This window comes from Crocodylus porosus, unplaced genomic scaffold, assembly GCF_001723895.1.
Source record: "Crocodylus porosus isolate Cpor-Errol unplaced genomic scaffold, CroPor_comp1, whole genome shotgun sequence".
Taxonomy (NCBI): domain Eukaryota; kingdom Metazoa; phylum Chordata; order Crocodylia; family Crocodylidae; genus Crocodylus; species Crocodylus porosus.
In genome coordinates this window covers 105,989,535-106,002,637 of record NW_017728931.1, presented here as the reverse complement: position 1 = coordinate 106,002,637, position 13,103 = coordinate 105,989,535, and the positions used below count along the sequence as shown (strand labels likewise).

The 13,103-nt window shown below is 44.5% G+C and overlaps 1 protein-coding gene across 1 annotated transcript in view; it reads left to right on the top strand.

The window, feature by feature from the left end:
• Positions 1 to 13,103, top strand: part of POT1 (protection of telomeres 1) — a 173,258-nt gene that overhangs the window by 65,904 nt on the left and 94,251 nt on the right. The window contains exon 7 of the mRNA XM_019543458.1: positions 11,259 to 11,389. Coding sequence (XP_019399003.1) covers positions 11,259 to 11,389 — 131 coding nt within the window. The remainder of the gene's footprint in view (positions 1 to 11,258; positions 11,390 to 13,103) is intronic.

The following is a 13,103-nucleotide window of genomic DNA, read 5'->3' as shown; positions in this document are numbered from 1 at the left end:
TGAAGCTTCTATGGATGCAAGCCAGCATTTTGGTTGCTTTACTAGCCGCAGCATCACACTGAAGGCTCATGTTCATCTTGTGGTTGACCCCTGATTCTCTTTCATCCATAGTGCTAGCCAGCGTAGCACTGCCATCCTATAAGGATGCTGCAGGTTTTTCCTCCCAAGGTGGGAAAACCTTGTATTTTTTCAGTGTTAAACATAATCAGGTTCTCGTCCACTCATTTCCTGAGCCTGTCAAGGTCAGCCTGGATTGCCTTCTCATTCTCTGGTGTGGATGCTTTACCCCAAAGTTTGGTGTCTTCAGCAAACTTGGCCAGTCCACTTCTGACAGCAGTGTCCACATCATTAATGAAGATGTTGAATAGTGTTGGCCCAAGGACAGAGCCTTGAGAGACCCCACTGGTCACGGTGCACCACAACGATTGACTTCGGTTAACCACCACCCTCTGGGTCTGACCATGGATCCAATTCCCCAGCCAGTGGATCATGGTGAAGCTGAGGCTGCAGTTGGCCAGTTTTGGTAAGAGGATAGCAGATCAAAGGCTTTTTTAACGTCAAGATATACGACATCAATCTCTTCTCCATTGTCCCGGTGATAGGTTGCTTGGTCATAAAAGGAAATAAGACTGCTCAAACAAAACCTACCTGCAACAAACTCATGGTGGTTATCCCTCAGAATACTGCCATCAGCCAGTCTGTTAAGAATGGCCTCTTCGATAATCTTTTTCTAAGATCTTCCCCAGGATAGAGGTCAGGCTGATGGGCCTGTAGTTTGCTGAATCCACTCTCCTCCCTTTCTTGAAGATAGGCACCACTTTGGGCACTTCACCAGAGTGCCACGAGTTCTCAAAGATCCGTGCCAGTGGCTCAGCTATGATGCTTGCCAGCTCCTTAAGTACCCTGGGGTGTAAGCTGTCAGGACTGGCTGACCTGATGGTATCCAGCATCTCAGGGTGTTCCTTCACAAGGTCAGCATTGATGGAGGGTAAGGAATCATCCTCACCCAGGTGTTTCTGTCCTGTAATTGACAGGGGTGCCCCTTGGGACTGGTGAAAAACCGATGCAAAGTACCCTTTTAGCAAGTTGGCTTTTTCCTGGGCATCAGTTGTCAGTTGTCCCATCTGGTTTAGCAGGGGTCCAATATTGCCTTTGCTTTTCTTTCAGCTCCCCACATATCTATAAAAGGACTTTTTATTGTCCTTGATACTTGTAGCTAGTTGGAGTTTCATCACAGCCTTGGTTTTCCTGGTTCACTTCCTGCGGGTCTGGACCACTGCAGAATATTCCTCCTTGGAAGTGGATCCAGTCCTACATCCTTTGTACATCTTTCTTTTTAGATGCAGGAGGTCTGCTAGTTCCCTGTAAAGCACCCTGTACCTGCTCTGGACCTGCCCTGACAAGGAGGCTGTTGTGCCTATTTGCTGCCTTTCCTCTGAGAATGGAATAGACTTAGCTTGTGCATTGAGGATCACTCCCTTGAGGAGCAACCACTCATCCTGAACTCTGCTCCCCTTTGGGTCATGGTCCCTTAGGGCCTCACCTACTAGCCTCCTGAGCTTGTAAAAGTCAGCTTTCCTGAAGTCAAGGACTTCTGTATTGCTGATTTCTCAGTTTTACGGTGGATGGTGAAGGTGATCAGCTCATGGTCACTGTCACCCAGCTTCCCTTCAATCGTTAGGTTGCTGATTAGGTTGTCCCCCGTAGCCAGTACCAGGTCAAGCAGCGCTTTACCTCTCATCGGCTCGTCGACTTATTGCATCAGGTAGAGCTCATCCATTCACGAGGGAAAGCTTTGCGACCGCTCTGATTTGGCTGAGTGAGTGCTTTCCCATGAGATGTCAGGGTAGTTGAAGTCTCCCATGACAACCATGCACCGGGAGCATGTAGCTTCCTGGTGAACTCCTGGTAAAGCTCTTGATCCTGGGTAAGAGGTCTGTAATAGATGCCCACCATTGTGTCCCCTGTGCTGTGTTCCCCATGGATTTTAACCCAGAGGGTCTCCAGTCCACCCTGGGTGCCAGTGTTGACTTGCAGGGATGTATAGCTTTCCTTGACATAGAGAGCTACACCCCTGCCCCTTTTGTCCACTCAGTCTCTCCTGTACAGGGTATAGTTGTCTATGCCTGTGGTCCAGTCATGGGTGGAGTTTCACCAGGTCTTCATTATCCCTATGATTGTCGTAATTATTTGTGTTAAGCAGGAGGACAACTTCCTCCTTTTTATTCCTCAAGCTCCTGGCATTTTTGTACAGGCAGGCAAGTGTCCCTTTAGGGGGCCTTGCCTTGCTCACAACTCGTTCTAGGGCTGGGGCATGAGCGGGCTCCCTTAAGTGCCTTGGCCTGCTGCCTTTTCAAGGGTTGCTCAGTGGGCCACCAGTGACGATAATCCCCTCATCGCCCGACGGGCTTAGTTTAAAGCCTGGTGGAGCAGGTTAGCCAATATGGCTGAGAAGAGCCTCCTCCCCAGCGGAGAGAGGTGGAGGTCATCCCTTCCCAGCAGCTCACTCCCTCTCTCACCAAAGAGCAGATTGTTGTCATGGAAGCCGAAGCCTTCCTTATAACACTAGCGCCACAGTCTTTGGTTTACGACCTTGATCCTGTTCTCCCTCCTCAGCCCATGGCCCAAGACTGGGAGGATTGAAGAAAACACTACCTGTGGCCCCAAACCCTTTAGCCCCGCTCCAAAATCCGTGTAGCACTTCATGACCCGGCTGGGATTGCTCCAAGCTGTGTCATTTGTGCCCACATGGATAAAAAGCATAGGGTAGTGGTCAGTGGGCTCGAAAAGTTCAGGGATCTTCTTCGCAATGTCTCAGATACAGGCTCCCAGGAAGCAGCAGACTTCCTAGGCTAAGGGGTTGGGGCAGCAGATTGCCCCCTCAGTCGCCCTCAGGATGGAGTCTCCCAGAACAAACCCTTTGTTTTTTGTCTTAGGGAGAGTGGGGGCAGTAGGCATAGTTGAGCCTGTGCTATGTACCAAAGCTGGCAGCTTAGTAGGCTCTACTGGGGCTGCAAGAGGTTCATACCTGTTGCAAAGCTTCAGCAGGTCGGGGACCTTGGTGTGGCAAGCCTTGGGGCCCTTGACCACCTTGGTCCAACCCTTGGCTGGACAATATGGGAGGTCCCTTAATCTTCCCTTGTCCTGGAAGGTGACTGTGGTCTACCCTGCGCCTCCAGGGGGTGAAGGGTAGTAGGAGTCGATATCCCGTTCACCTTCCCTGATGGTGTGCAGTCTCTGAACTGTGGCCCGTAACTCCGCCAGTTGGCACACCAGAGACTCCAAAAGGGAGTAGACAATGGGAGGTGGCCATGCTCCCGGACCCCAGAGCCTGGAAAAGTGTCAGGCAGCCCCCACAGCCGAGAGCCAGAGGCTCTGTTTCTGTTAATAATATAATAGTTTCTCTTCAATAAACAATAGCACGAACATTTTCAAGCCTCTGCAAGCAGCGCTATATGACTGATGTAAGTGTGTATTGTTCCTATGTTCCAGATGAAGAAAGAAAGCAGTAAGTTGCTTGGTTTCAGTACCGTAATTCTTATGTGTAGGGACCTACTTAATTCGCAGTGAGACAAAGCAAATTTCCCAGCTTGATTGAGCCGATTTCACATGCTTTTCCTGGTGGCCCCGCCCCTTACCACTAATTACCATGGAGAGATCCCACAGGAGAAGAGAGATAAAGGGGTGGCTGCTATCTAGGCTGCCGTCTGCTTTTTATGTTTTCCTACCAGTCTGGTGCCTTTCTTTCCCAGGCAGGCTGTAAGGCAGCAAGGACTGTTGGGGAGCCAGCATTTTATTTTTATTCAGTATTTTTTTAAGTTGATTTCACAGATAGTTGTGGATTTACTGGTTTCTGTGAAATTGTGAATTGAGTAAGCCCCTACTTGTGTGGTTTATTTTAGAGTAATTTTTAAAAACAAATTAGATAAATAAGACAAAAGATTTGCAGCTCAAAGGGAAACACTGGAAGTTAATTATAGCAAAAACCTATTTCTGGGAAGGTAGCATTGGCATGTTTTTCATTTCTTTCCTCTTCAAATGCTTAGTATTTCTATGTTTTCTTATGGTGAGTGGAAAAATCAAATGTTAATAGGTTGAATAAATAGTTAATGAAGAGAAATCTCAGGACACTTCTTGTGATCTATAGTTTGTAAACACTTGAATTAAAGCATTTGTTTAGCCAGATGTTGCTGGCAGTTCTTGAATGTTTGCATGTCTCTAACTAGATTCCATTATTTGAAATAAGAATTAAGCTGTATTAAATATCTTCCATTAAATCTTTGGAGTGTTCACTTTGGAGTTTTATAACATCCTTATGGGAGGGGATGGTGTTTTACATGTTTGTTAAATCCATTGTTTCAATAGCTGAGTTTTGGTAGAAAGATATTTGCCTACTGATTTACCCTGACCATGAAAAAGTTCGTTATTGTTATAATTTTTAAAAGAACAATACTCTTTTTATACTACTGCAATTTAGAATCAGACCAGAGTTTGTAATGAGTGTCTTTATTAGCAATAACCTTTTCTCTTTCTGTAATACGAGATTATTGAGCCAGTATAGATCTTTAAGTGAATTCTAGAAAGCCGTAGGTAAACAGTTGCCCGAAGAGGGCTAAACTTTAATCATAGACATTTAATCTTGGGGTTTTTTTGTATTATAATGTTCATGAGCTACAAAAATTCACTCTTGCAAATATTAATAAGTAATTTTAGTTGTTGTAAATCATTACAAGCTTCTATATTTAATTGGTTTTTAGAACAGGGGTGGGCAAAATGTGGCCCATAGGCTGGATCCAGCCCACAAAGAGACTGTTCGGCCCATGACAAGTCCCTAGGTCCTGCCTGATCCAGGCGCCATCCAGCCTGTAATATATCCCGCCACCCCTGGGTGGACAGTGGGGCTGGGGCTGCTCTGCAGCTGGACTCCATTCATAGGCAGTCCAGGTGGCAGCAGCACCTTCCAGCTGCCACCAGCCCCGCGGAGACTGGCAGGGACCCACACACACAGCCCTGGCCCACTCTGCACCTGCTCTGGACCTGCCCTGACTGGAGCAGACCAGCTCTGGACTAGGTGGGAACCACACACAAAACCTGGGCGTCAGGCTGCCTCACACCTGCTCTTGATCCTCCTGCCCATGATGAGTGGTAGCAGAAGCTGCTGCTGAGCATGGGAGAAAAGCAGCTACCTCCCCCTCACTGCTGCCAGACCCTTCTTGCTGCAGCCATCTGGAGCCCATGCCCAGGCTGCCCTGCAGCTCCTCCACCGCTGCCATCAGCGCCACCTCTGGGTGACCTAGCGGAGCAGCGGTGGCAATGGAGCAGAGTCTCAGGGGTTTCAGGAGGCTGCAGCAAGAGAGGCCTGGCAGCGACAGGGGAGAGGCAGCCATTTTTTCCCTGCTTCCAGCAGCAGCTTGTTCCTGACAGCCATCACTGCTCATCATTGGCAATCCCAAGCAGATGTAGGACAGGCCAGGGGCAGGACTGCATGTGTGGGTCCCAGTTGGTCCAGAGCTAGTGCACTCCAGCCAAGGTGAATCCAGGACAGGCTGTGGCTGGGGCCAGGGCCAGGGCCAGGGCCAGGGGCAAGTGAGGTCAAGGCCAGGACCAGGGCTAGGGCTGTGTGCTGCTGCTGGGTGCTGGTGGTAGTAAGGAGGTGCAAGGTGTGTAGGCTTTGGGCTGTTGTAGGGAGTGGGGTGGGGGCTTGCCGACTTGCCCTTGACAGTTCCCCAAAACTGGCTCTGTGGCCCAAATAATGACCCCACCCTGTTTTAGAACTTAGTTATATCATGGAATATAGTTTGAGGTCTTCTCTCACAATGTACCTGCAGTAAATTAAAACACTGGAAAAAATTCTGTGATATAAAATTGCAAATATATATGTCAGTTAAGGTGGATGAGTTCCCCCCACCCCCCACCTCCTCTTCCTGTATTCAAATTTAAGGTGGGACTGTAAAAAGACACTGGTTTTCTTAGGGATGATATTACCAGGCATAATATACTCTGTAATAGTACCAAATATGAAAACTGTTTTAAAGGAAGCTCCAATATGAGCACTCAGACTTCACCCTGGTAGGATTTTGGTTTGCAGTTTCATAAGTGTTAATGAAACTGCCAAGCATTAAATTAATTTCAATTATCCAGAACTGAGAACCAGAAGTTTGTAGATCAGTTTAAAAGCCAGCATTGTCAATTTTGTTACTCTAGTCAGGGCTGTCCCTGGGGGGGTGCAAATCTGGGTGACTGCTTCAGCCCCCATACTTTAGGGGGCCCTGCAAACAGTGCTGTATAGGCTTCACCGCATGCAGCCAGCTCCGCGCTCCAACCACTCGCCACCTGCCCCATGCTCTGGCTGCTCTGACTGTAGTTATCCATTGTTCCTTGCTGTGGTTTAAGGGCCTTTTTGCATGGTAATTTGGGGCAGGTTCTGGAGTTATTAACACCTGAATTGTCTTCCCATTAACACCTAAAACTAGTTTTAAGCACCCTTATGCAGTTCAAAATTACACCACTCCAGGGCAGGAATATCTCTGATCCATATTACCCAGCTGGTGTTATGCTAAGGCTTCCCCCCTCCATTGGCATGGATTGGGTCCACTGCCCCCCCGTCCTCCCCAGTACCACAAATTCCTCCTTACAGCCCCCCACACTCCACTTACTTGTGGCTCCCTGAGGAAGAAGGGAAGGGTTAACTTGTCTGTCTGGCCACTGCTGCTGCTCTCTGGGCCTCACTTAGCTCAGAAAAGAGCAGTCTGGCAGGGACAGAGGTGGTGGCTGGGCAGGCAGGTTAACCCTTTCCTGCTTGTTCCTGAGAACAGATGGCATGGGCAGCGACAAGTAAGTGAGGGAGGGGAGAAGGGAGGGATCCCTGGGGATGGTGGGGAACTGGGGAGTCCCAGGGAGCAGGAGGCAAAGGGGAAGTTTGGAATGGGGGAGCGGGATTTTTACCTTTTATTCTCTAAGCCCCTGCTGGTCTGAATGTGTGCCTGCTCTGAACTTTGGTTAGCACCAACACTGATCAGTTTGTGCAGCTCACAGTGTAATGTAACAAGGACCTAAAGCCCACTTCATAATGTTACTAGAACTGAATTAAGCACAGCCATATTGGTACTTTACTCCACGACTAGAAGTAGAAACATGAATGATCTTTTTATGTCATTAAATCTTGCTGTTGCGGACTTGTTTCAAATGTCTTTAAAGCTACAGACGGACCTACATTAGAGAGACTGTAGATGTTGGCAGTAAATAAAGTTAGATTACAGGTAGAAAAATGTAAGCTAATATAGGCATTAAAAGTAAATTGCTCATGGCTATATACTTGCTGATTTGTAGTGATCTGAAGCCTGACTGGGTATGGCAGAGTCCTTTCATATCATATGGAATGTGTGATGCAGAAGAGCCTTTGGCATTATCTAGACTTTGGCTACATATTCTAGAAACCGAGGCAGTAATAGCCTAATACCAAGACTTTTGCTAAGTTTAACGCATTAAGGCAACGTATAGTTTCTCCTAGGAGAATTGCTGCTCTCCCAGGAGAAACCATGAATTACAGCTTACAGATTTTCAGGACTTTTCTTCCAGAGCAAAAATGGCTACTTCAGGAGAAAAATAATCAGGGAACAGACAGGATTTCTCATGGGAGAGCGAATGCCTGTCCAATTTACCCTTCCAAGAGAAGTTGCTGCATAATCCTGCAGTATCCCAGGGTGCTTTGCCTCTTCCAGTCTTCCCTTCCCGCCCTTGCCATCCACCTTTTCCAGGCCCCAGAGACAGCATGTTGCTTGAGTTGGATTCTACTACTCAGGCTGAGCAGGGAGCAGAGAACACTCCTTTCCCATGTTGTGCTGAGGGAAACTCAGGCTGAATGGCTGACCCAGACTGCTTCATCAGGGCTGCCCTGTACTTTACTGCCATGTGGCACCAGGCAGACTGAGGAATCCTGCAAAGCATGCTGAGATGTGTGCACAGGGGCATGCTGGAATGATGTCAGCACTGCTAGCTCTCTGCTCTTTGGGGACTTGGCATTCAAATGTCTGTTCAAGCATCTTTGGGTAAGCTTTTCTAGCAAAACAAACCCAGGAGAATTCTTCTAAGTCATTTGAAGCCTAAGTGATATAAGAGCACAGGACTGTATAGGCCATCCATCAACTCCTGCCTCTTGTAATGGACATTCACTCCTATGTATATATCACATCCATATGTGGATGTGATGCGTCTGTTTGGTAAAAGTACTGGACAATATTTGTTTTTGTTACCTGTGTGTGATGAGATATACCGCCAGCTGACTAGTCCTCAAGGCTAGGTGTCACAGAATCTGCTTATTTGAAAAAAAAATGCATTTACATTTCAGTTTGATCTTTCAAAGATCCAACAACATACTGCAGCTAAGCAATTTCTTGCCCTCCTTTTGCTGAAGTTGGTATTGCTCTTTGTAGAATACAATATTTGGGACTAAAAGGAGCTATTGAGCCTTTGATGCTGTTCATGTAACTTTTTTTACCTTTTTTGCTTTACCTCCTCCTCCATGACATACTTGCTACTCTTTGAAGTTGCTTGCTGAAAATATTGGCCTCATAAAAACGATCAGCCAGCTCCCAGCTTCATATTTATTAGCGCACTTTTTCAGTTTTATTCCTTTGAGGCTGGTACCTTAAGATAACATAAATTACCAGAAAATAACTTTCTTACCTGCTGTTTACAAGTTTCAATTTAGGCCTCATTAGAAGGGTAGGTATATAGGAGTTTAATAGCTGGAGAGCTGCTCTAAAAATGTAGCATTTACTGTATAATCCATTTGGGAACCCAGTAACTATTGACTCTAAAATATTTGAACAGACCTGGTAGCAACTGTTTCAATAATTTGATTAGGAAAGTGGCAGTAGTCACCGTTAACAATACTGAACTCAGTTGCATTTTAAACATTACATAATTAATTTACTACTTTAAATGTTATTGTTCTTCTGATTCTGTATTGTGCAAGTAAGAGAGAGAAGAATTCTAAGTATTTTTAGCATATGATATAATTTATGTATTCATGGCTTCTATGATTAAAGACCTAACTTAGAAGTAACAGCATTTTTCTCTTATAATAAAACTCCAAGGCAATTTGCACTTAATCATGCTGAGGAAATTAGGTGAATTGCTCAAGATTACCTTTAATGCCTAACGGATAGTTTAATTTTTCATCTGTTATCTTTTAAGATTTATAACTAGTTAGGTAAAAAAAAAAAATACTAAAATGTAAAAACTTTCTACTGTAGTAGGCAAATCTAGTGCACTCTGCTGCCACTTTGTCATTTTTTTTTACCAAATTATTATGGGTAAAAGCTACTGGCACTTTTAAAGATATTCCCCCCAGTGGTGGCTATCAGTTGAGCAATGTAGTCTTATCTAGTAAAGGAAAATTATCCTGTAGCTGAAGAGCTTCAATAATACTTTAAGTTTAGCTTAGTTATTTTTCAGGTAGGGTTTTCCTCACTAGAAACTATATTAAAAATGACTTTATTATTCTACAGTAACTTCACAGGATAAAAATTATTGCTGTATTTACTGTATTTTCCCATAATAGCAACAGGAAATATATATATAAAATTAAGTGTTTGGCTGGTTTTAATATTTGTGAAAATAATTGGACTCAGTCACAGCTAATTAAGAAGAGAAAACAATTCACATTTCGATTGGAAAAATAAAGATTGGTAACTTTCCAGTTTAATACTTTACAAAGGATTTGTAGGATAAGATTTTTAGCTAAAGGAAATTCAAAACGTATGCTACATTCTGGAAGAGGTCTATTCTAACTGGGATTATGACAAACGTGCGCTTCCAGAAGGTCCTGTATTGTAGGGAAAGTTTTTTGTCTCCGAAACAAGAGCTTAGAATGAGCACCAGGAATTTGTAACCATGATTGTGTGACTAATACAGTATTCTGTTGCTTTGACTCTTCTGAATTTTATTTTTAAAAGTATGCTTCATGCACAGAAAATCCACAAGAAAAATTGATGCCATTTTGTACCAGGGTGTAGTACTTATCCTCAGATGGAAGAAGTTGTCACGGAGTGGGGCCTAGGACCCCATCTGGGTCTTCAGCCCTGCTCGGGCTTCTCTATCTATCGCCCACCCAGGGCTGGGGTCAACACACCCCCAAACGCAGTGCCACCCCGGCGCCAAACTGCTGTGCCTTCCCCGGCACCTGCTCGCTGTGCCCTAACAGGGCACCAGGAACCCCCACCCTACTGAGGAGCTCCCTTGAGGCCTCCTCTTTCCCCTACAGCCTCACCCGGTCCTCCAGTATAACAATAACAAACCAGGGAACATAAAGCCATGAGCCAACCAGCTATAACTCAAAAATAAACCCCCTGGCTAGAACGTAAATACTGTGCCACCATGGCTCACATTCCAAGCCTCCCTGTCAGGGTTCTCTTCACCCCGTACCATGCTGCAGCCGCTCGGGTATGCCATTCAAATGTAATTATTTGAGATAATCAGATAAACATTGTTCTGTGAGGTTTATTATGTGTGTGAAGTTCTGAATCATGCTGGGCTTTTTGTTTGTTTGTGTGTTTTTAAGGTAAAATTGCTGTTAGGGAGGTCACCAGTAAAATTCACTGCTGTTGGATAAACTAAAGCCAAAAAAAATTCATGACAACATTTACAGTTATTTTAATCAGGCTGTTTTAAAAACGTAAACCTTTCGTTTCAAGCCAGCCACTAACTGATGTCTTTTTCTGTTATGTTTAGAGAAAGTATGCTAGACTAGGTAGACCTTTGATCTGGTCTGCCAGTTATTACCTTCTAATAGTTATATAAAACAGAATTTTCTGTAACAGTTGTGTGTAATTTATTAGTATTGATGTAATTTATTACATTGATATAATGTGTGCCTGAATGATGAAAACTAAATGATCCTACTGATACAAATGCTATAACAACTGCTCTGAAAATGAGTTCTGGGTATAAGTCAAAATTGGGGAAGTAGAAACTTGAAAAGATGTGACATTCTCAAAAAGAGGCTGAGCCTGTTGCAGAAGGAAGACTGTAACTCAGACGGTCCTGGTTCACATTCCCTGTCAGAAGCAACTATAATATTTTCAACTATTCCAACTGCTTACATGCCACACAGTGGACCACACTTCTTTATTTATATTTGTGCAACTCCCTTGACTTCACGGAAGCTGGAGTGATCTAACATAATTTGGTCCTATGGATGTTCATTAAAAAGTCCTATTTTCTGTTTCTCAGTCCTACATTTTTATATTTTACAGATTATTGTTCAGTTGTAACACTTGTGGACCAATCAAATGTCAAGTTGACATGTACACTCTTTAATGGAAATCTAGATGCCCTTCCAAAAATCTACAAAATTGGAGATATTGTTCGATTTCATAGAATAAAGGTATGTGATGGCTTTCTTTACACTTGTTACTTTTTCCTGGAAGACTGAGATGTTGGAGTAGCAAAGAACACTTTGTTCATACTAAGCATTTCAGTCACGCCAACAGTGGATAAAGAATAAGACAGCTAGCACTAATTGGGCTAGCTATGTTGTAGATGAAAGCTGAAAATTGATTTGGAAAATTTATAGTTAAATGATATTGACACTACTGATGAGGCTCCTAAAATAATAAAATAAACCAAATACCGTAAGTGATAGTTGGGATTCTGGAACATTCAGTTTTGGATGTGGGTAGCCCCATGGGCCTGATGTGATGGCTCCGTAGGCTGCAAGTTGACCACCCTAGTATAAGGGTAGACCTATTGAAAAGCATTGTGTTTAAAAAATAAATTAGAAAAATCAGGGGTGTAGGTTGTAGCCATGTTGGTCTAAGGACTCGGGCAGGAAAGGTTCTTTGGGTGAATCTGATATCTTTTATTAGACCAACTTAAATAGTTGGAAAAAGTTTTCTTAGCAAGCTTTTGGGTTTAAAAATGCTTTGTCAGGCTAGGAAGCGTCTGCAGTTGGTGTGTGCTCTTCCTGGATGGAATGAAAAGTAAAGAAGCCAGAGGTTGGGCTAAAAGACAGACAGTAAGACAGTCAGTGAAGATGTAAACTGAGGAGTCAGTGGGTGAGAGACAGGCTGAGTGATGGGGAAAAGGAAAGGAAGATGAATGTAGCAGGTAAATAGTGGAGAGGTACCTGGGGAGTCAGGTGCCAGGCAGGTTATAATGTTTCATAAATCCAATGTCTATATTTAGTCCATTATTTTTTGTATCCAGGAGGTTGATGACGTGAAGTTCATAGGCTCCTGTCTGAGAAGTGTTTTGTAAGTTCCCTTTGAGGATTAGAACTGAAAGGTTGGAGAGAGAGTGGTTTTCTTGTGAGAAATGTGCCTCCACAGATAACTGGGTATTCTTGTCTTTGATAGGTGCGTGCTACGCAGTTGTTCTTTGTTCTCCTACGTATTTTCCATCAGGACATATATTACATTTCTGGAGATACAGCTGTAAGATGCAGGGATGCTGATGGCTCTGTTGTGGGGTGTAGTAATTGTGGGGGTGGTGGAGGTGTGTTGGCAGGTTTTGCACGTCTTGTTATAACGTGGTCTGGATCTATTTGGTGTGGTCTGGGCCTGAGGAAATTTGCTTCTGGTGATGAGGTTAGATAGGTTCAGTGCTTGTTTGAAGGCTAGGATGGGTGGTTCTGGGAAGATATCTTTAAGAACAGGGTCTCCTTCCTTCAAGTATAGGTTGCAGTTTTTTGAGGATTTTCTGTATGAGCTTGAGGGAGGGTTGATATGTCACCAGCGGTGTGAGATTTTGGGGGGGGAGTTCTACTGTAGTGTCTGTGTACAAAAGATTTGTGTGACAGAAATAAATTTCATGTTCTCTTAAAATAAGCCCTCATGATTCTGACATAAGACAATTATCATCTGCCTAGGTTAGGAAGAAACTTCCCAGTAGGCATTTAATTTCCTGGTAGTAGTCATAGTCCCTGGGCCATAGCTATGCACTACAAACTCAGACCCCCTCCCCTGGGCCCCTTGCTGCTTCTGGACCCACCGCTATAGTGGTAGCCGTGGTGCCCCCCCACCCCCCATCTCCCAGGCTAGATACTACTCGCAACAAATCCTGCATTCCTTACCCATCTCAGGGATCCAGGTGAGTTTGGC